We start from the raw sequence: 21,344 nt of genomic DNA on the forward strand, positions 1-21,344 counted from the left end.
AATTCATAGACATATCAAAAGCGGTTTATAGCATTAAAAAAAAATAGAAGTAGAGAGGAAGGGAAAGGAAACTTGTATACCATCTTTTTGTTGCTTTGGCATTTCAAAGCGATTCACTAAAGCTTCCGATCCTGTCCCAATGATCGCAAAACCAGTTCCCCGACCCGTTTCACTAAACTGCTGCCCGATCCGATCCACCCAAGCAAATAAGGGGAAGTGGCATGCATGAGTAGGAAGCCGTCGATTCACTAAGCAGAAGAAGAAACACCGATTGAAGCGATTGCTGAGGACCAGTCGCTTACAGTCCTTGTCGACTCTCCTGCTCTCTTCTGCCCTGAAATCTCAGTGTCGAGGTTACAACCCCCATATAAAATAACCATCAAAATAAAAAATAAAACTGTAAAATATCTTTACATGTGCATACGAATTCCCTTTTTATATATTCTGCAAAAAGCGCAGTGCGAGCCTGTGGTTTTAACACGCGGGTTTAAAGCGTGTTCGGTTCCCTAATCTGGCTGCACAAAAATTGAAATCATTCCTTTTAAAATGCCCATTCGTAGGGCCAGCAAGTAAACTGCAGCCACACCTCCCCCTTTATTCTGAGCTCGTTTGTGCGAAGAGCAAGCGCATACGCAAATTGCATCTACAACCAACAAGGATAATCTGCGCACGTGTCTTGATCGCTCCGTAGTGTGGGATTGCTGTAGGGCGTGCGTCTGATCAGATCATTTGCATGCGGAATCTGTTGTGAATTGGTCGCTTGGCAAAATTCGGCCAAGAATCGCCCAACGACGATCCGGATCGGCGAGTTTAGTGAATCTAGGCCTAAATGACTTGCCCAGGGTCCCAAGGAGCAGCACTGGAATTTGATCTTGCAACCTCTGGATGCAGAGGCAGCAGCCCAACCAGTGAGCCATCTTAAGCCCTTTAGTGTTGGGGTTGCCCTTCTCTGTACCTTTTGTAATTCCACTATATCTTTTTTGCGATACAGTGACAAGAATCACATATAGTACTCAAGAAGCAATATAGAGGCATTACGGAATTCTTTGTCAATGATAAAGCCTGCATTAAAAAAATAGTTCATTTTATAGGTATTTAAAACCAGTTTAATTCTAGTGAGTCATTTTCAGTATTTTAAAGCCACTGCTTTATTTAGTCTTTCATGAAAAGCTTGTGCTTGCTTGTACAGTCACAAAGCATAATCCCAGGAAAACGGGGGCAAAGGGAAGTTAGCACTTCTGATTACAATACAAGGGTGAACGTGGGTTGCCATCTACAAGTTTAGCTGCCTTTTCAATACTCTTTTCTATGAATGCCAAAGACCTGCCTTCACACACAGGAAATGACAAACAAGAAGTGACTGTGTAGTAGATAAAAATGAAAGATCAGATATCAAGCAGCCATGTGTTTTGGGGCAGGCTGATTGACAAAAACCAGCAGATGCCAAGGCTCTCCGAGACAGATCTGGTTATCAGAGTAACTGTGCTGTCTATAGCTTTTACTGGACAATTTACAGTGTCACTATATAGTCTTTTCTAATAGATTTCCTCAGGTTTTGTAAGGACTCCTCTGAATGGCCAAGCACTGTTAAACTTGCTCTTGGTTTTATCAGCTAGGGGTGTCAAAGTCCCTCCTCGAACTCCACAGTCTAGTCGTGTTTTCAGGATTTCCCCAATGAATATGCATGAGATCTATGTGCATGCACTGCTTTCAATGCATATTCATTGGGGAAATCCTGAAAACCCGACTAGACTGTGGAGTTCTTGAACAACTTTCTTTAATAACATGAACTAAAGAATAGAGAATGACATGGGGACAAAATTGTCCTCATCTCCACAGGAAATCAATTTCCCCATCCCGTCCCATCCCTGTGAATTTTGTCGCTGTCCCATTCCTGTAAGCTCTGCCGTAACTGCACAAGTCTTGAACACTTATGATTTTAAAGTGTATGAGGACAGAGCTTGCAGGAATGGGGCAGGGACAGGAAAAGAACTCATGGGGACAGGATGGGAAAATGAGTTCCCGCGGGGACGAGGAAAAATTTGTCCCCGTGTCATTCTCCAAAGAATAAACACTTAGGGCTCCTTTTACAAAGGTGCGCGCTAGCCAAAAATCTACCGCCTGCTCAAAAGGAGACGGTAGCGGCTAGCACGCACGGCAATTTAGCACGCGCTATTCTGCACGTTAAGGCCCTAGCGCGGCTTTGTAAAAGGAGCCCTTAGAATTGATGATTTCAAGGCAGTTCAACTTTCACAGAACCTTTTCACCCTACCAGCTCATCCTTTTCAAGGGGAAGCTGGGAGTGTGTCCTCACACTTTGTGGAAAATAACACTGTGCTCCAGCCTTAGAACCTAAGCTGTGTTAGATTAGCGGAAATAAATGGGGGGGAAAAAACCTGGTGGGAGGACAATGCTAGACTCAGGTTCACCTGCAGCCATGTGGTCTTACAAATATGGCAACTGTTCTCTCTCAAACTGAAGAAGGGTGGGCTTAAGTTCTGTGGGCTTAAGGGTGCGGGCTTAAGGGTGGGCTTAAGTTCTGTAGTTTTCTGTGAAAAGCAAAGCTTTCTGGGGATTTAAGTACACAGAGTACACTTTTCTTATACAAGAAATTGAGCAAATGCCCCCATAAAATGGGGGGCAGAACAGTAACCAAGTTTTTTTGAAATCAGCTTTGTTCTTCATGTGCCTCCATGTACAAATCCATCTTGTGACTATGCATTGTGGCTACAATGAAAACTCACACATACCCTATCTGCAGCCCTCACTGAGAATCCCTGTAAGTGACGTGCTATGTGGTAATCCTGTAGGAAGATGATTAGAGTGTTTAAACAGTGCAGGAAGTTAATATTTGACATGGCCAGTGATGTGAGACAGCTTTAGAGACAGAGGAACTACTGTCATCATAAAAATATCAATGATATAATTAGGGCCCTTGATTGTAGTTTTAGACAATCAACACCCCTGATGCTTAAAAAAATGTAAAAGAGGTGTTTGCTGACTGAACACTGGAAAATCTTCACTCTAATATTCTCTTACCCCTCTCCTGTCTTGTCTTGAACCTTTCTTTCACTCAGGTTTTGAGCCTTTTCTGTGAATCAGCTCCCAAGTGGCATAAAATGTACGTATTTGATCTCACTAAAAAATATACATACTACCAGTACGTGTGGCATGAAAATGCCAAAAAGCACCATTTTTTTTGTACCTCCAAAGAATTCCTAATTATTTGGAAACAAACACCTAAGAATAGAAGCCCCAGATACATTATCATTTTGTGATCTAAGACCATTAGGATTTAGAATTAACACAGATTTTGCTATGTGTTAAGCAGCAAATCTAATGTTTTTCTTTTTGAAAGAATGTTTTAAGTAGGTCATGTGATTCCAATCAAAATAAAAAGATCATTTTGGGTTATAAGGTGGAACAATATGAAAGTGTATTATTGGGTGATCTTTTCATTTTGATTGGAATATTTTGGACTTTTGATTCGCCCTTGGGTGTGAAATGTGTTCCAGTTATATTTTTCGGGGTCATGTGGTTTAAGATTTGTTTATTTATAATCCGCCTTTTTCAAGGCGAAGTACAACAGCATACACATAATAGTACTCCACAGACATTTCAGACATCTTACAAAAAAACAACATCATATTCAGCTCTTTTCTATGGGCTAATGTCATCATTAGTTCATGTTAACTGCTAGGATTTAATGCAGGAACACTTGGTGATTCCTATGAAGAAGGCACTAAATGATCCAGCATTAACTCAGCTGTTAGCCCATCAGTGCACATTACCTAGGACAGGGGTGCCCACACTTTTTGGGCTTGCGAGCTACTTTTAAAATGACCAAGTCAAAATGATCTAATAACAATAAAATTTAAAAAAACCACAAAGCGGGTTTTCAAAGAGGTCAAGGCAGATGACTTTATGCAATGTCACCTCAGGAACAACTATACAAAAATAGACAAATATACCCCTCCCTTTTTACTAAACCGCGATAGTGTTTTTTAGCAGAGGGAGATGCCCTGAATGCCTTGCACTGCTCTCAATGCTCATAGGCTCCCTGCGCTAAAAACCGCTATTGCGGTTTAGTAAAAGGGGGCCATAGTGCAAAATATAGACAGCAGATATAAATTCTCAAAATGGACACATTTTGATCACTAAATTGAAAATAAAATCATTTTTCCTAATTTTATTGTCTGGTGATTTCATGTGTCTCTGGTTGCACTTTATTCTTCTGACTGTGCATCCAGTATTGTATGCTTCCAGACCTCATTCCCTCTGCCAACTTTTTCTTCCTCTCTCCCTACCTCCTCCCCTTTCTTTTTCCTGTCTTTCTTTCTTTCTATCACCCTGCCCCCCTTTCTTTCTGTCTTCCTGTCCCCCCTTTCTTTCTTTCTTTTTCCCTTCTTTCTTTCTGTTTTCCTGCTCCCCCCTTCTTTCTGTCTCCCTGCCTGCTTCTAGGCCACTGCCGCCACCATCGGGGAACAGGCCTCCAATCCACCGCTACCCCAAGCTTTCCCTGTTTCCCCACACAGAAGCGTCGAGCCAACCAGATTTCCTCTCCCCGACGTTATTTCTGAACTCAGAGAGGAAGTTCCGGGCCAGAATTGACGTCGGGTGGGGGAAGTTGGTCGGCTTGGCGTTTCTGAGTCAGGAAGCAAATAGAACGCGAAGGCAACGCAATCGACTCATGTTGCCTTTGCGATCGACCTTTTTGGGCACCCCTGACCTAGGACATGCTCACTGTTCCCTTTATCTGAGTGGGAGTCCTCCAACCCTATTGCTGCCAGTAGGGGGTGGTGCTTCAATATTGTGTTTTCAATCAGTAAGAACAGGCAGGTTCCCTGGAGTCCTGCAGATCTTTCCTGTCCCTCACAATTGAAAATGCACAGTGAAATATCACCTCCCCATTGGCAGGACTGTAGGTGGAGGTGCTCAACAGTGGATATGCATAAAGGATAATATTTCTGTGCCTGTGCCAAACCGTCTCCTAAAAAAAATTCCCTAACGTGCACTCAAATAGGTATTTTATTGCAGAACACCTTAATGTGGTCATGCGGTACACCTTTTAGTGTGGATTAAGGGCTTAACGCCCTTTAGTAAACATACTGCATAATCAGTAAAATGCATTCATTATAACATATATACTCCCCCTCCCCCTTTTAAGAAGCCGCATCAGTGTTTTTTTATCGCCAGCTGCAGCGGTAAAAGCTCCGCTGCTCATAGAATTCCTATGAATATCTTAACTTTTACCACTGAGACCAGCGATAAAAAACGCTAACGCAGCTTCATAAAGAGGGGGAAGGGGGAATAGCATTGTTCTTTGATTTGGTCTTGGTACAAGTGCTATACATGGAAAACTGGAAGTAGAGAAACATTAAAACTGAATTGACATGACTGAGCGTGAATTTTTTTTTTCCTTGCATATTTCTGATTTAGAGATTGAAACACCATTTTGTTCTTGAGACAGAATTAGTAATTTTAGGTTACTAGAAATGATTTCTCCTAATTCCTCTTCTTTAGGTTTTGATGCCAGATCTTCATGTTTACACATCCTGGTGTTAGAACCACTTCATAAAACAGAATATCACTCAGGCATGAACAGGAGAAGGCTTGATCTTACAGGCATCATCTTATCAACCTTTGACCTTGTAGGTTCAGGTGCATCATGGTTTCAGGATAATTTCTATGCTGATTCGATAACAGATCTTGCAGCCTGCAAATCTGGTGATCTTACTGGAAGATATCCCTTGAAGATGAGTCACATGGTTTGATGAAAAAGCAGATGGCCAAATGATATTTTGTTTGCAAACTGAGCATAAATGTATACAATGCAGTTGCATAGTAAAGGAAGGTGGTGGAAGGCGGAAGGGGTTGGAGGTCCGCCCCAGGTTGGTGGGGGCGCTGGCACCCACTCTCTTCACCCCCACTCCTTCCCCACTACTGTGCACACGCCCCTTTCCTCTAACCATTTTAACGTTCATGGTGTGAGCAGCAACTCCAACCTGCTGCTCGCGCCAGTGCTTCCTCTGACATCACTTCCTGGACCCATGCCCAGGAAGTGATGTCGGAGGAAGAGCCCACACTGGTGCGAGCAGCAGGTTGGGGTTGCTGCTCACACCATAAATGTTGAAGAGGTACGGGGGAGGGAAAGGGCACACGTGCGGCAGGAGGGGGCAGGGAAGGAGCGGATGGGGGTGGGAGGCAGAGAAGAGGACAGGGAAGGGACACCACCACCCCAGGTGCCTCTCACCCTCACTACTCCACTGATACAATGCACAACTGCTTTGAGCAAAACTGAGCCAAGATCTGGAAATACTCCAAAAGAGAAGCCGAGCGAAGGAGGACGCAATGCGGTGAATTTTTAATCTTCTTTTAATAGGGCATTAGAAACGATGAGAGAGATTTTCTGAGCAAATAATAAAAATAAAAATCTCTCTCATGGGTTGTTTATGTCCAATATAACACTTACATACACGGGGGCGGGAACAAGAGGGAAGACATGCAGTGCTGCTGGTATACAGATGTCCTTGTCAACCCTCAAAGAAGAACAGGAAAAGGCCTTCGGCCAAGTGTTTAGTCCAGTTAAGCGCATGGAGCAGGAAATGGGTAATCAGTAGTATAAATAATACGTTCCTTCCCATGTTTGCTACAAATGATAATGCAGCAGTCTTCCCAACATGGATCTTTCTAACTCTGGCCAATGGTCTTGTACATTTCTACTTTTATTTGTGATTCTTGGACTTTCCTTTGGAACTGAAGACTATGATGGTAAGTTACTGATCTGTATTTTGTGTATGTGTGTATGCACACAAAAATCTTAGATTATAAGCCCACCAGGGACTGGGAAATAATTTGTGTTCCTGTCTGTAACTTGCCTTGTGTTTCTACCAAATATAGGGTTACCATATGGCTCCAGAAAAAGGAGGATGAATTGAGACATCCGAGATTTACTTCCACTGAAAGCAAAGGAATTAAGGAGAACAGATAGAGACGTCTGGGTTAAGCAATGGAAGTAAAACCCGGATGTCTCAATCCGTTCTCCTTATTCTGGATCCCTAGCCAAATAGGTGTGAGCTGAATTCAAATTATTTAATTTATATCTATTTTATTAGGTCATCAATCAACACTTACAGCTTTGGAGTTAAACAATAGGCTAAGAAAAGCAAAACGTATCAATACATCAACATAAGATGACACAGTCATTTACATGGCATCCCCTTCACTATGGACCCTCCCCCACCCTTTATGTAAAGTTGTAAACTCTATATTAGCAAGGAACTTATGCACTAAAAACAAGAACCCATCATTATTTAATCAACCATAACAACATTATCTTCAATTTCCCAATTTTATATCACTAATTCCCCTGTAAGTGGCACATTGGGTGCCCAAATCCAAATTATTTAAAAGAAAACATTGGTGTGAGAGACAGAAGGCAGGATTGAATCTGCAAGCGTTTAAAAGGTGGAAATTTCTCTTCTAACTTTGCTGTGAAGAGCCATTTGGCAAATTAAGCAAGAGACTAATACTCAAATGGGTCATTTTCCAGTTAGTTACGATCCAACATTTCTTTGCCCAGCAAGAGAGAGCAAATCAGGAAGTGCAGCTCAGCTGTGCTCCTATTTTCAAATACTGATTAAGCCTTGGTATTTAGCTTTTGCATTGTTTTCTAACTCAGTAGATTTGATTTTTATGAAGTACTGCCTGTAGGGTGCAGAGAGAAGATTGGGAAAGTTTCAAGTTTATTTAAAATTTCTTATATCGCCTAATCAAGCCTTCTAGGCGGTGTACAAAAAACGCCAAAACAATGTGCCAATTAAAATACAATATAAACAAAGACAAACCAGGGGAAATGACAATTTATAAAGACATCGATGAACCGGAACAAAAGGGAAGAAGAGTTGGAACTACAATTGATAGAAAGAAAGAGAACATTAAAGGGGAAGAACAAAAGGAGGCCTAGATTCACTAAACTTACCGATCTGGATCGTTGTTGGGCGATTCTTGGCTGAGTTTTGCCGAGCGACCGATTCACTACAGATTTTACATGCAAATGATCGGATCGGACGCATGCCCTATAGCAATCCCACTGATCGCTGTAAGAGCGATCGAAACGCATGCGCAGAGTATCCTTGTTGTTTACTGACGCAATTTACGCATGCGCTAGCTCTTCGTCCTTACTACGTAGTTAGTGGGTGGGGTTTATTCCCGCACGTCATTGGCGGCAAAGCACAAGCGAGCTCAAAAGAAAGGGGGAGGGGTGGCTGCAGTTTACTTTTGCTGGCCCTACGAGTTGGACATTTTTAAAAAGGAATAATTTGTGACTGACGCAGTGAATTATTTTGTGTAGCCAGATTATTGAACAGAACACGCTTTAAAGCCGCGGGTTAAAACCACAGGCTCGCAATGCGCTTTTTACAGAATATATAAAAAAGGATTTCTTATGCATATGTAAAGATATTTTACAGTTTTATGTTTCATTTTGATAGTTGTTTTATATGGGGTTGTAACCTCGATACTGATATTTCAGGGCGGAAGAGGGCAGGAGAGTAAGTGACTGGTCCTCAGCTGTCACTTCATTTTGGATTGGCAAATCCAATCGGTGTTTCTTCTTCTGCTTAGTGAATTGATCTGTTCCTACTTTTGCATGCCATTTCCCCTCATTTGCATGGGTGGATTGGATCGGATCTGAGATTGATCGGGTCGGGGTCAGGGAACAATCTGGTTTTGCGATCGTCGGGGCAGGATCGGAAGTTTTAGTGAATCTAGCCCTTGGTAGCGAGGGGGAGTAACCTACTTGTTAGCACATCCTGCTGAAAACTAGGCTAAGTAGAGTTTAAATCCCATTGATGCTTCCTGTGACCTTGTGAAAGTCAGTTCCCCCTCCACTGCCTCTGGTACAGCAAAACCTTTGACACAGTTCCACATAGATAGCATAAATAAACTGAGTGCCCTCGGTATGGCCCCTAAAGCAACAGGATAATAGTACATGGAGTTCACTCTGAGAAGAGAGGTTCTAGTGGTGTGCCACAAGGTTTGGGCCAATTCTTTTTTAAAATTTCTGCAAGCGATGTTGCTGAAGGGCTGTCTGGTAAGTTTTGCCTCTTTGTGGATGACACTAAAATCTGCAATAGGGTAGACACCCCTGACTAGGGTTACCATAGGGCTCTGAAAAAGGGAGGATGGATTGAAACATCCGGGTTTTACTTCCATTCATTTGAAGCCCAGGTACTGCTGTGACCATCTATTTATAACAAGGCAGCAGGATGCCACTTCCAACATAACTACTTCTGATGCCCCCTAGTGTTCTCATGTAAGAGGGAGCAGTCCTGAGATCTGTAAGGAGTTCACGCTTTTATTAAAGATGAGCATAGTAGCTATAGCATGATTTGGTGGTTAAGCTAAAACTTGAATTCATAAGCTAAGGATATATATATATTTTTTTTTTGGGGGGGGGCAGGGGAACAGGACTAGTAGCCACCTCCTTGTACTGTAATGCAAAAGATATCTTGGATAGGGTTACCAGATTTTCCAAAAGGAAAATCCGGACCCATGGCCCTGCCCCCAGGCCCACCCTGCCCGCGCCAGGCCCCACCCCCTCGACCTGCATGAACAACGAGTGACATCAGGACGGCATGCAAATGACATCACCACGTTGCATCCCTGCATGCGCACAAGCTGTCCCGACGTCATTCGTTGCTAGAAGCTTTTCAAAACCCGGACAAAGAGCCGGGTTTTGAAAAGACGTCTGGATCCCCGTACATGTCTTCAAAAGGAGGACGTGCCCAGCGAAATCCAGACGTCTCGTAACCCTAATCGTGGACCTCAACTGAGTGATCATGGTCAAGTCATGTTGGCTCCCCACGCCTCTGCTACTCAGGTGAATCGATGCCAAGCATCTGACTTTCCTACTTGCTCTATGAATTGCTTTACTGGATCCCAATACAAGACTTTACAGAAACAAACTTGAGAATTCAAAAAGAGAAATGAGGCTCCCCCAGAGGTGTTGTTTTATTTGGCAAAATAGTTTTCTGCACCAGCTGGAATTGGAAACTAAAAGCCTTCCTTTTAAAAGAGTCTAAACTCAATACCACGTGTTTTACTGGATAAAATTATGCCCGGCCTAAACAATTATGTGAAGTATTTTTGGATTCTTTTTTAAGAGCACACTATGAACAGTAGTGTGTGGTAAAGACATACCTTGAAAAGATATTTTATAAAGCTAAATAATGCAGCCATGTTACTTCTGTGCTAATTAAACTCATCTATAAGATAGAAAAATATAATCATATTACTCCTCTTCTGCTACCCATACCACATCGTATCACAAATAAAATTGTACTGCTGGCCTTCAAAATCAAACTTACACGCTTACCATCTTTCCTTGATAAACTTATCATTCCCTGTTGTTCTTCACGGACCCTTAGATCAGCTGACCAGAACTTATTGACCATTCCTCCTATCAAAGGATTTTATTACACTAGAAATACTAATTTTTCTGTTACAGCTCCAACTCTATGGAATGCCATGCCACCTCAACTCCACCAGAAAATTCACTCGATAAATTCAAGACTAAACTAAAAACTTTCTTATTCATAGCATTTAACAATTTCCTTTTCTAACAGTATAGTAGTATATAAAATGAACCGCTTTTAAGAAGCGATCCCCCTCCCTGGTAGGGGGGGGGGGGTTTCCGCCCCCCCCTTTCCCTTCACTTAGTTTTAATTTCTTTTAACAATGTAATTATAAACTCCCCCCCTCTCTCTTCACCCTCAAACTCATGTTCGTAACTGTATTTTGTCTATTTAATGTTCACTTTTCCTTTCCCTACCCCTATTCTAAAATTTATTTTAATATTTTTAGCTATGTAAACTGGCCAGATACACATTGATGGTCGGTATATTAAAATGCAAATAAACTTGAAACTTGACCACCACGGACATCCTAAATATCGGTTTAATCTATTCATACTCTATCAACCTTAAATAACTTTGCGTTCTTTAGACTCCTGATTGCTCCGGCTCCAAGAAAACGGGAGTTTGAATCTTCACACTCATTTGCTTTTGGTTGTGTGGCTCCATTTCCCTGGAATCAACTCCCTATTACTTTGCGGCCTGGCCCCTCTTATACTCGATTTAAATCTGCATTAAAGACTGGATTGTTTAAAAAGACCGTTGTAGTATAATTAACTCTGTTATTCATCCTTTTCTGGTTTCTTTATAAACTAAACTAAACTAAACCTTGGGTTTGTATACCGCATCATCTCTACTTTCGCAAAGCTCGACACGGTTAACAAGGGTTAGGGTAGAAAGGAACTCCAGTGAAAGGAAAAGACAAAATGAAGAGAAAATTTAGGACAGAGTAACCAGAGAGAGGAAGAGTTACATTTTTGAAAATATATAAGCATCTTTGTCTTAGATAAATTATTCTTGTGTTAGACATCATTCCATTCCTAATGTGTTTTGGGCTATTATTTTTGATTACGATGTGTGGTTTGTTCTGTTTTATATTACAGATGATTGTAAACCACATTGTGATTATTGTAAACCAGATTTGTGACCTTGGGATATAGCAAGCAAACAGACAAATTAATTCATTAAAGGCTCCTTTTACTAAGCCGTGCGAGCGTTTTTAATGCACGCTAAGCGGAAAATACTAACGCCAGCTCTATGGAGGCGTTAACCTTCAGCGCACACGGCAACATAGCGTGCGCTAAAACCACTAGCACAGCTTAGTAAAAGGAACCTTAAGGGCTCCTTTAATGAAGCTGTGGTAGGGCATTAACGTGCGGAATAGTGCGCGCTTAACGCTACCGCCGGCATTGAGCTGGCGTTAGTTCTAGCCACATAGCGCTTGGTGTAGTGCGCGGTAATATCCTGCATGCGCTAAAAACGCTAGCGCACCTTAGTAAAAGGAGCCCTAAGTCTCAGGATGTAAGAGCCAATCTTATATTTGTGTTCTCTGTTACTATTGTGGCCTAGTGTGGTGGTTAGCTAAAGTATATTCTGCACTGTCCCTGTTTGACATTTGTCCTGTCAATGTTCAGCCAACGGCATCAGCATTTTAAGCGCCGTCACCAGCTAAATTAGACTTGGATATTCAATGCCAGGCCTTGTCCAGGTGTTGGCACTGATTAGCTGGATATGTCCTAGCTACTGAGAATGACACGGGGACAAATTTGTCCCTGTCCCCACGTGATCTCAATATACTTGTCCTGTCCCTGTCCCTGTCCCATTCCTGCAAGCTCTGCCTTAAACGCACAAGCCTTGAACACTTATGATTTCAAAGTGTTCAAGACTTGTGCAGATGAGGACAGAGCTTGTAGGAGTGGAGCAGAGACAGGGACAGAGATTGCGGGGACAGAATGGGGATAGAGAGATCCCATAGGGACGAGGAAAATTTGTCCCTGTGTCATTCTCTACAGCAGTGTCTCTCAAACATTTTTAGCTCTGGCACACTAAATAGAGCAAATGGATGTGCTTTTTGTTGAGTGCACATTAACTCAAAATGTGGCTCGATAGTCGACAAGCACACACATTTCATCATCTACCAACTGCAGTCTCTTTAGTTTTTAAATAATTTCTGTCAGAACTGAAATCCCAAGTTCACAAAGATAAGAAAATCCAGATAGTAATATAGCCTTGATTGCTTTGTTGCTCAAGTTAGGATAACTACTGCATATAAAATTAAAATAAAATTACTAGTGGACTGAAATAACAGAACAAAGAAGGAATATTTGGCATATTTAATTTCTAATTGTATAAAATTATTATTTTTGTTTCTATATAAACTGAATGATTTTGTGATCATGGAAAATTGAAACTTCAATAAAAATAAAATTAAATAAATAAATAAATAAAATTACTTGCCATTAGTTTTCAAGGACCAATCATGTCAAAGAATGATGCTTGTCTGGTCGGTTGTATCCTTACACACACAGACACTCATAACATTGACAGACTCTTGTGTACACGGCATAGGTGTCATCTATTCTAGTGTATACTTATGAAGGGAATTTTTAAAATTAAAGTAAAATTCTGGAATCTCTTCGGGGCACACAGTCTGAGAGACACTGCTCTAAAGGCAGACCCAAACCAAAATTCAACCAGGACCCACATGAGACACTTATGCAGGTTCTAGCTGAATATTGGACAGAACCTGCCTGAGGTGATTTTTAAGGTTTCCTTAACTTCTCCCACTTGCTAGTCCTGAACTCTCCAAACAAAACCACCCCCCAACCGGACCTCCAACAGTAGCAGCCCTCTCCAGACACACCCCTCCACCTGTAACCCCACCTAGCCTACCTTAGATAGCTGGTGGTCTAAGGGGTAGAGTGGGAAGGAAAGATCCCCCATCTCCCTTGTCCATGCTGGCTCCAGCCTGAAAATGACTACCATAACCTATAGCTGTGGACCTGTGCTACCACCAAGGATGAGACTAGGTTCTTACCTCGATAACCTTCTTTCTAGTAGAAACATAGAAACATGATGGCAGATAAAGGCCAAATGGTCCATCTAGTCTGCCCATCCGCAGTAACCATGTGCCTATCCCAGGCCCTCTTGAATTCTGGGTTTTAAAAAAGCCATGCGGACCCCCAAACATGTCCTCGAAAAGGAGGACATGTCCAGGGAAATCCAGCCATCTGGTAACCCTAGGTTAGGTTAGGAAGAGGGATTATTGAGGACTGGCTGGGATGGAAAGAATATGGGTTATATAGATGGGTCCAGGTGGACTGGAAGGCCTAGCATAAGTGTGGTGTATATGGATTTGGGAGTAGGATGATACACTGAGATGCTGAGTTGGGGGTTGGGAAGGAAGAGAGACTGGTGGGACTTCCTTGCAGTGCTACCCAGAGCATTTCTTGTAACCACAAGTCCTCCCTGTGTGGCATCACCTGCTATGCTCTTCATTTAAAGACAGCCTGACCAGCTGTGTTGACAACCCACCATGCTTTAATTTCTTTTATGTGGTCTTGATCATTTGTGGTGAGTCGAGCACCCCCATTCATTTTGAAAAGTTGGCTCCTATGCTAGTAACTACATACATAGTAACATAACATAGTAAATGACGGCAGATAAAGACCCGAATGGTCCATCCAGTCTGCCCAACCTTATTCAATTTAAATTTTTTAAATTTTTTCTTCTTAGCTATTTCTGGGCAAGAATCCAAAGCTATACCCGGTACTGTGCTTGGGTTCCAACTGCTGAAATCTCCATGAAAACCTACTCTAGCCCATCTACACCCTCCCAGCCATTGAAGCCCTCTCCAGCCCATCCTCCCCCAAACAGCCATATACAGAGCATGCAAGTCTGCCCAGTACTGGCCTTAGTTCAATATTTAATATTATTTTCTGATTCTAGATCCTCTTTGTTCATCCCACGCTTCTTTGAACTCATTCACCGTTTTCCTCTCCACCACCTCGTTCCTCATTGATTTTACCCCTAGACTGCCCCTGGGCCAGCCACTTTTGGTTTAAATGGTTAGCACCAATGTTCACTGATCAATGCAGTTTAAGTGTCTATGGAACATCTCCTGCCTGCTTAAACCATTTGGAATATCAACCCCTATATCTCTAGTACAGAATTAAGAAAATACAATAGAAAGATGGAACGTATCCACCCTCATACTAAAAGCATCACCTAAGTTAAGTCTGTCTCAGTCTGATAATCTGTCCATTTCTATCTTGTCAACAGATTATTCTCAAGAAAGCACAGAAGAGCAGATAACCACTTCGAAAAATACCCTTTGTCCTCGAGCAATACCTGGAGAGATGATGGCAAAAGGGAACACAACCTTTATCACCATCCCTGCATCCACACGTGCCCATCTGAGCAGTGCCATCACTATGGTACTCATCCCTTCCCTCTATACCTTGGTCTTTGTCTTAGGCTTACCTTCCAACGGACTGGCCCTTTGGATTTTGGCTACTAAAATTAAAAAGATGACCTCTACCATCTTCCTGATCAACCTTGCCCTAGCAGACTTGCTCCTTATTTTAATACTACCTTTCAAAATTTCATACTACTTCCTGGGTAATAACTGGTTGTTTGGAGAGGTGGCCTGCCGCATCCTTACTGCCTTCTTCTATGGAAACATGCACTGCTCTGTTCTTCTGTTGATGAGTATTAGCATTGACAGGTACCTGGCCGTTGTCCATCCCTTCTTCTCCAGATCATTCCGGAACAAAACATTTGCCATATGCATGTGCTCAGCCGTCTGGTTCCTTACAATCATATCTACTGTGCCATTGATGGCCTACCAGCAAGCCTATCCTCTCTATGGCTCCGACATCACCCTATGCCATGATGTTTTACCAAGGCATGAGCAATCCGAGTTCTTCTTCTATTACTTTGTGTGCCTGATCGTTTTCGGCTTCCTTATACCGCTGGTGGTCATTATTTTCTGCTATGTGTCTGTGCTTCGAGCTCTGATCAGCAACGGAGAGAAATACAGTTATGCCATTAAGCTCACAGCGCTGGTCCTGGTAATCATCCTTGCTCTTCTCACTCCCAGTAATCTTGTTCTTTTGATTCACTATTCAGAGCACTGTTTCAATTATAATGCAGACTTGTACGTGGTGTACATGGTCTGTCTGGCTCTGAGTACATTCAATAACTGCATTGATCCCTTTGTTTACTACTATGTGTCTGAAGAATTTAGAGAGAAAATCAAAGGAAAATGTCTTTACCACCATAAGACCACTAGCACATTTCTAATTACCTCAAAGGAGACAGTGCCCATCTCTGTCTCTCATTCTCAGGCTGTGCTATAAACAAAGTTAACAAGGATTAGTGGGGCTTGACTAGTTTGACAGAGCCAGTTGCAGATAGAAGAAGCAGAGAATGACATGGGGGGCAAATTTTTCCCTGTCCTCGCAGGAACTCGATTTCCCATCCCGTCCCCACGAGTTTTGTCACTGTCCCTTTCTCATTTCTGTAAGCTCTGCCTTAACCGCACAAGCTTCAAACAAACACTTATGATTTTAAAGTGTTTGAGGCTTGTGCAGATGAGGACGGGAAAATGAGATCCCGTGGGGACGGCGAAAAATTTGTCCCTGTGTTATTCTCTAATCTAAATCTTCATCTTCCAAAAGCTGGAGTGCTTTGGTCTTCAATATTCAGCTTTACTGGCATGTTGCTTCTTCTTAGAGAATGACACGGGGGGGGGGGGGGGACAAATTTTTCCCCGTCCCCAAAGGAACTCATTTTCCCGTCCCTGCCCCATTCCTGCAAACTCCGTCCTCATCTGCACAAGCCTCAAACACTTTAAAATCATAAGTGTTTGAGGCTTGTGCAGTTAAGGCACAGTTTTCAGGAATAAGACAGGGACAGGGACAAAACTCGCGGAGACAGGGAAAAATTTGTCCCCCCTGTCATTCTCTAATTCAGATTTCATGCCTCACCTTTCTTGAACACAAGCTGTGTTACCATTTAGATTGTATCAGGGTGAAGTGACTTGCCTGTAGCTCTCTTAGCTATTGTTCAACACTATCCCTCCCAAGAAGAAACTGAACTGCTGGAACTGGATCCTCTCTACACTATTGTGGAAATAATTTGCACGGAAAGGACTGCATGCGGCTCTTTGCATAGCCGCCTAGAGCACAGTAATGAGACTAGTGGCAGGTGGGAAGGTCTAGAGAAGGCTGGAAGTAGTTGCTTTAAGTTCTTTTATAGGCTCTTTATGAATTGTCCGTGGACTGATTTCGTACTGGAGGGTAAATCCGATAACATCCGAGGATGACCTGTATGATGGCCCAGTAAAGGCATCGTCCAGAAAATATGTAATATTGTCTAAGGCACAACTCATTTCATAGTACCATGAAACATCAATCAGCTCTTCCTATTAGATAGGGTTACCATATGGCTCCAGAAAAAGGAGGACGGATTAAGACATTCAATAGAAGTAAAGCCCAGATGTCTCAATCCATCCTTCTTTTTCTGGAGCCATATGGTAACCTTAATTATTAGAACCTCCAGAAACAGTGTTAAGTGTGGTACCTTCATATTGAAAAATTAAAAGCAATCAGAAAATTCTTGAACTCTCAAAACTGTTTCCTCCCCATAACCCAAAATGAGCCGAGAAACGCATGTACCCAGTTAACCAGAACAGTATTGCATGATGAAAAGACCTCAGAAATCTTAAGGCATCTTTAAAAGCTGTGTCTATTTCCAGCTGAAAAAGCAAAAAGTGAAAATCACACAGAATCACACCCGACATGAAGTAAGGTAAAAGTAAGCAGGCTGCAGCTGCAATCTGAATGAAGCCATAGGAAGAAACTGATGGCCTCCATCAGATTCACATAAGCGGCGTTTTTCTTTTTAAACTGGTTAGAAATAGGGAAAAAAAGAAGGCCGATAAAGACCTATCCAGTCTGCCCATCCATGCCATCAACTCTCCCTTTCACTTCCTTAGAGATCCTATGTACTTGTCTATCGCTTTATGATCAACATTTAGTTGCAGTTCTGACAGATCATGAAATTTGGAGTTAAAAGGACTATGCATTTGAATTATACAAAATATATACAAATCAGTCTACAAAAAGTTGGCAAAATATTTTTTTTTAATGGGTTTTTCACTAATGAATGAAATTTGGGGTTGGAAATAGACCCAGCTGTTAGACATAGACATAGTAGATGACGACAGATAAAGACCCGAATGTTAAGAGTGTCTTAAAGTTTCTGAGGTCTTTTCCTCCACAAGTACTGTTGCGATGAACTTTGTAGTAACACATTGCTGGGGCATTCATGAAACACCAAGCACAAAAAAAGTGCTGATGCTGAAACGTATCAATCATGCAAGAATTATGAAAGGATACCAGAGAAATCCCTATTTTATTTTTAGGAATATAACTGTAAAACCACCTTTGGCATCATTTACTACATTGGGCTGGGATTTTGGAAATTACTTAGCTATAAAATACAGTGAGAGTGAAAAATTAAAATTGCTCTTTTAAAATAAAATAAAAATATACATAACTCTGCTGCCTATGCCAAATTTCAAGTCTCCTACACACTGGTTTTCTGATGTACAGTGTCTGCCATGAATGCCACGCTTGCACAGTTCTTGCAGGATCTTGCACTGGAACTATGTCAAATTTATCCTGTAAACTGTGTATTATATATATTGGTATTAGATCCCTAGTATGTGTCATGTTAAAATAAGACTTGTATTGAAAAACCTTGCATTGGAACTATGGCAAATTAAGCTATAAATTGTATACTATGGGGCTCATAATCGAAAGAGAAAAAGGTACTTGGACGATCAGCAGTCAAAAGTGACGATAATAAAACCGGGTTTTGGATGTATTTAAAAACGACCTAGGCCTTCACGGTGCCGCTGAACGACCAAAGCTAAATGGTGCGTTTCAGGAGGAGTGTTGAGGGCGGGATTTGGGCGGTACGTGGGAAGGCTTAGACTTAGTCGTACTGTATGTATGACCGAAAGTTATACAGCACAGCATAGATGGAACTTGGCTGTTGTGACTTAGACCATTTAAAACATGATCTAAGTCACAAAAACCCACCTAAAGCCACCAGATAAGCACTGCAGACACAAACTACAGACACACACTACCCCAGTGATCACTGACCCCCCCCTAAAAATATTAATCAGAACTTGAAAATTGTGCCTCCAGAACATCATCACCTGGCAGCCTGGCATAGGAAAGCCTAGTAGTGCTGCACAGAGGCATCTTAAACCATCTTGGGGGTGGGTTAGGGACCCATGGAGAGGAGGCCCCATGCCCATAAGCCCCTGTAATCACTGCATTGATACTTAAACATGTGCACTCCCCAAAACCCTTTGTACTGGCTCCTGCAGCCATAAGGGCTATTGGGGTGGTAGATAAGTGGGTCTAGGGAATTCTGGAGGTGGTTTGGGGGGCTCAGCATGACCTAAACGGGAGCTGTAGTGAAATGATGACATGGCACCTATTTTGTGAAGTTCACAGCAGTGCCCTGTAAGGTACCCCACTATTTAGGTGCCATGTCTGGGTGTTCAGTCTATCACTTTGCAGACCCTTCCCACATCCAACAGGGCTTGTTCTAGGCATTTTTGACTTGGACGAGAAGTTGGACGAAAATGTGATATAAAGATGGACGATTTAGCAGCTTGGATGATCAGATCGGCAGAACATATACTTAGATGATTTTCGAAAATGTGTCCTAAGCTGTTTTTTTACTTTGGACGACTTGGACGAAAATGGTCTTAGACGTTCCTTTCGATTATGCCCCTCCACGTATATTAGTGTTAGATCCCTAGTATGTGTCAAATTAGGATAAAACTTGTATTTTTTTTTAAAAAAACAACCTTCTACTGTAACTATGGCAAACTGTAACCTGTTGACTGTATATTATGTATGTCAACCTGTAACTTGTTCTGAGCTCCTTGGGGAAAACAGGATAGAAAACAAAATAAATAAATAAAAATTTCATACATTAAAATTGAAAGCTTTAATCCCTTCTTTAAGGTGTCCAGGTAAAGGTGAATCAGTTGCCTCATTAACAGCTAACAATTAATGTATGAGCCATGCTAACAGTTAATGAGGCACCTTAGTTATTAAGTGGTAATTACAACTGTTTTTCAATTACTACTACTACTATTTATCATTCCTAAAGTGCTGAAAGGGGTTCATAGTCAAAAGCGCGCGGCGACAAAGGCGTGCCGAGACAACTGAGCGCAAGGCGGAAGCCCGCACCAAAGAAAAACAGTGTTTTAAGGGGCTCAGACGGGGGGTGTTGGTGGGGAACCCCCCACTTTACTGAATACAGATCGCGCCGGCGTTGTGGGGGGGTTTGGGTGGTTGTAACCCCCCTCATTATACTGGAAACTTAACTTTTTTCCTGTTTTTTAGGGAAAAAGTGAAGTTTTCAGTATAATGTGGGGGGTTACAACCCCCCAAACCCCCCAAAACGCCAGCGCAATCTTTATTCAGTAAAGTGGAGGGGTTCCCCCCACACCCCCATCAGAGCCCCTCAAAACACTGTTTTTCTTCAGCACGGGCTGTTGTCTCGGTGCACCTTTGTCGGTGCACGCTTTTGACCTGTCACCGTTGAAAGGTGTGCGCAGCGCTGTACATTTAACATGTAATAGATGGTCCCTGCTTAGAAGAGCTTACAATCTAATTTAAAAGTTTGTTGACCTCTCTAAAGGTTTTCCCTCCCCCAACTGAGGCTTTCCCTCCCCCCTCCTATCCCCTCCCCCCAAAACTCAGGCATTTCCTTGCCCCCCTCCCCCTCACTTTTCAGGATACATGTGAATTTGAATAAGATATACTTGCATGTTTAAAATTCAAAGAATTCAGGCCATTGCCTGAAGAAATAACCTAATGGCTAAAGCAAAGGGCTGAGGACCAGGAAAACCTATTCAAAATCCCAGTGTGGTCATTTCCATACAATGGAAGGGGACTGCATATTGCCGTTACTATGAAAGTAATGATTATGCATGAACTACAGCGTGTTATCTGCTGTGTTAACGCCACCTCAAGAGCGGTGCCTGACAATCGATCTAATAGAAATTGGGCTAAAAAGCACAGTTACTTACCGTAACAGGTGTTATCCAGGGACAGCAGGCAGATATTCTTAACACATGGGTGACGTCACCGACGGAGCCCTCGGTACGGACCTTTTTAACTAGAAGTTTCTAGTTGGCCGCACCGCGCGTGCGCGAGTGCCTTCCCGCCCGACGGAGGAGTGCGTGGTCCCCAGTTAGGATAAGCCAGCTAAGAAGCCAACCCGGGGAGGTGGGTGGGACGTAAGAATATCTGCATGCTGTCCCTGGATAACACCTGTTACGGTAAGTAACTGTGCTTTATCCCAGGACAAGCAGGCAGCATATTCTTAACACATGGGTGACCTCCAAGCTAACAAAGAGGGAGGTGGGATGGTTGGCCATTAGGAAAATAAATTTTGTAACACAGATTGGCCGAAGTGTCCATCCCGTCTGGAGAACGCATCCAGACAGTAGTGAGTAGTGAACGTGTGAACTGAGGACCAAGTGGCCGCCTTGCAGATTTCCTCGATGGGCGTGGAACGGAGGAAAGCAACAGAAGCAGCCATAGCTCGGACTCTGTGGGCCGTGACAGTTCCTTCCAGTGAGAGACCGGCCCGAGCATAACAGAAGGCAATACAGGCAGCAAGCCAATTTGAAAGGGTCCGTTTGGAGACAGGACGACCCAAACGGTTGGGATCGAAAGATACAAATAGCTGAGGAGATGATCGGTGAGCTCTGGTACGATCAAGATAGTAAGCAAGGGCACGCTTACAATCCAGTGTGTGCAACGCCTGTTCCCCAGGATGCGAGTGAGGCTTAGGGAAGAAGACGGGGAGCACAATGGACTGGTT

The 21,344-nt window shown here is 42.6% G+C and overlaps 1 protein-coding gene across 1 annotated transcript; it reads left to right on the forward strand.

Annotated features, from left to right (window-relative positions):
* The first annotated feature begins 6,669 nt into the window (after positions 1-6,669).
* Positions 6,670-15,941, forward strand: F2RL3 (F2R like thrombin or trypsin receptor 3). Its single transcript, XM_033955246.1, has 2 exons — positions 6,670-6,771; positions 14,697-15,941. The coding sequence occupies exons 1-2, from the start codon at positions 6,681-6,683 to the stop codon at positions 15,773-15,775; spliced, it is 1,170 nt and encodes a 389-aa protein (XP_033811137.1). The 5' UTR covers positions 6,670-6,680; the 3' UTR covers positions 15,776-15,941.
* The last annotated feature ends 5,403 nt before the right edge of the window (positions 15,942-21,344 follow it).

The sequence above is a fragment of the Geotrypetes seraphini genome, chromosome 8, assembly GCF_902459505.1.
Source record: "Geotrypetes seraphini chromosome 8, aGeoSer1.1, whole genome shotgun sequence".
Lineage (NCBI taxonomy): Eukaryota > Metazoa > Chordata > Amphibia > Gymnophiona > Dermophiidae > Geotrypetes > Geotrypetes seraphini.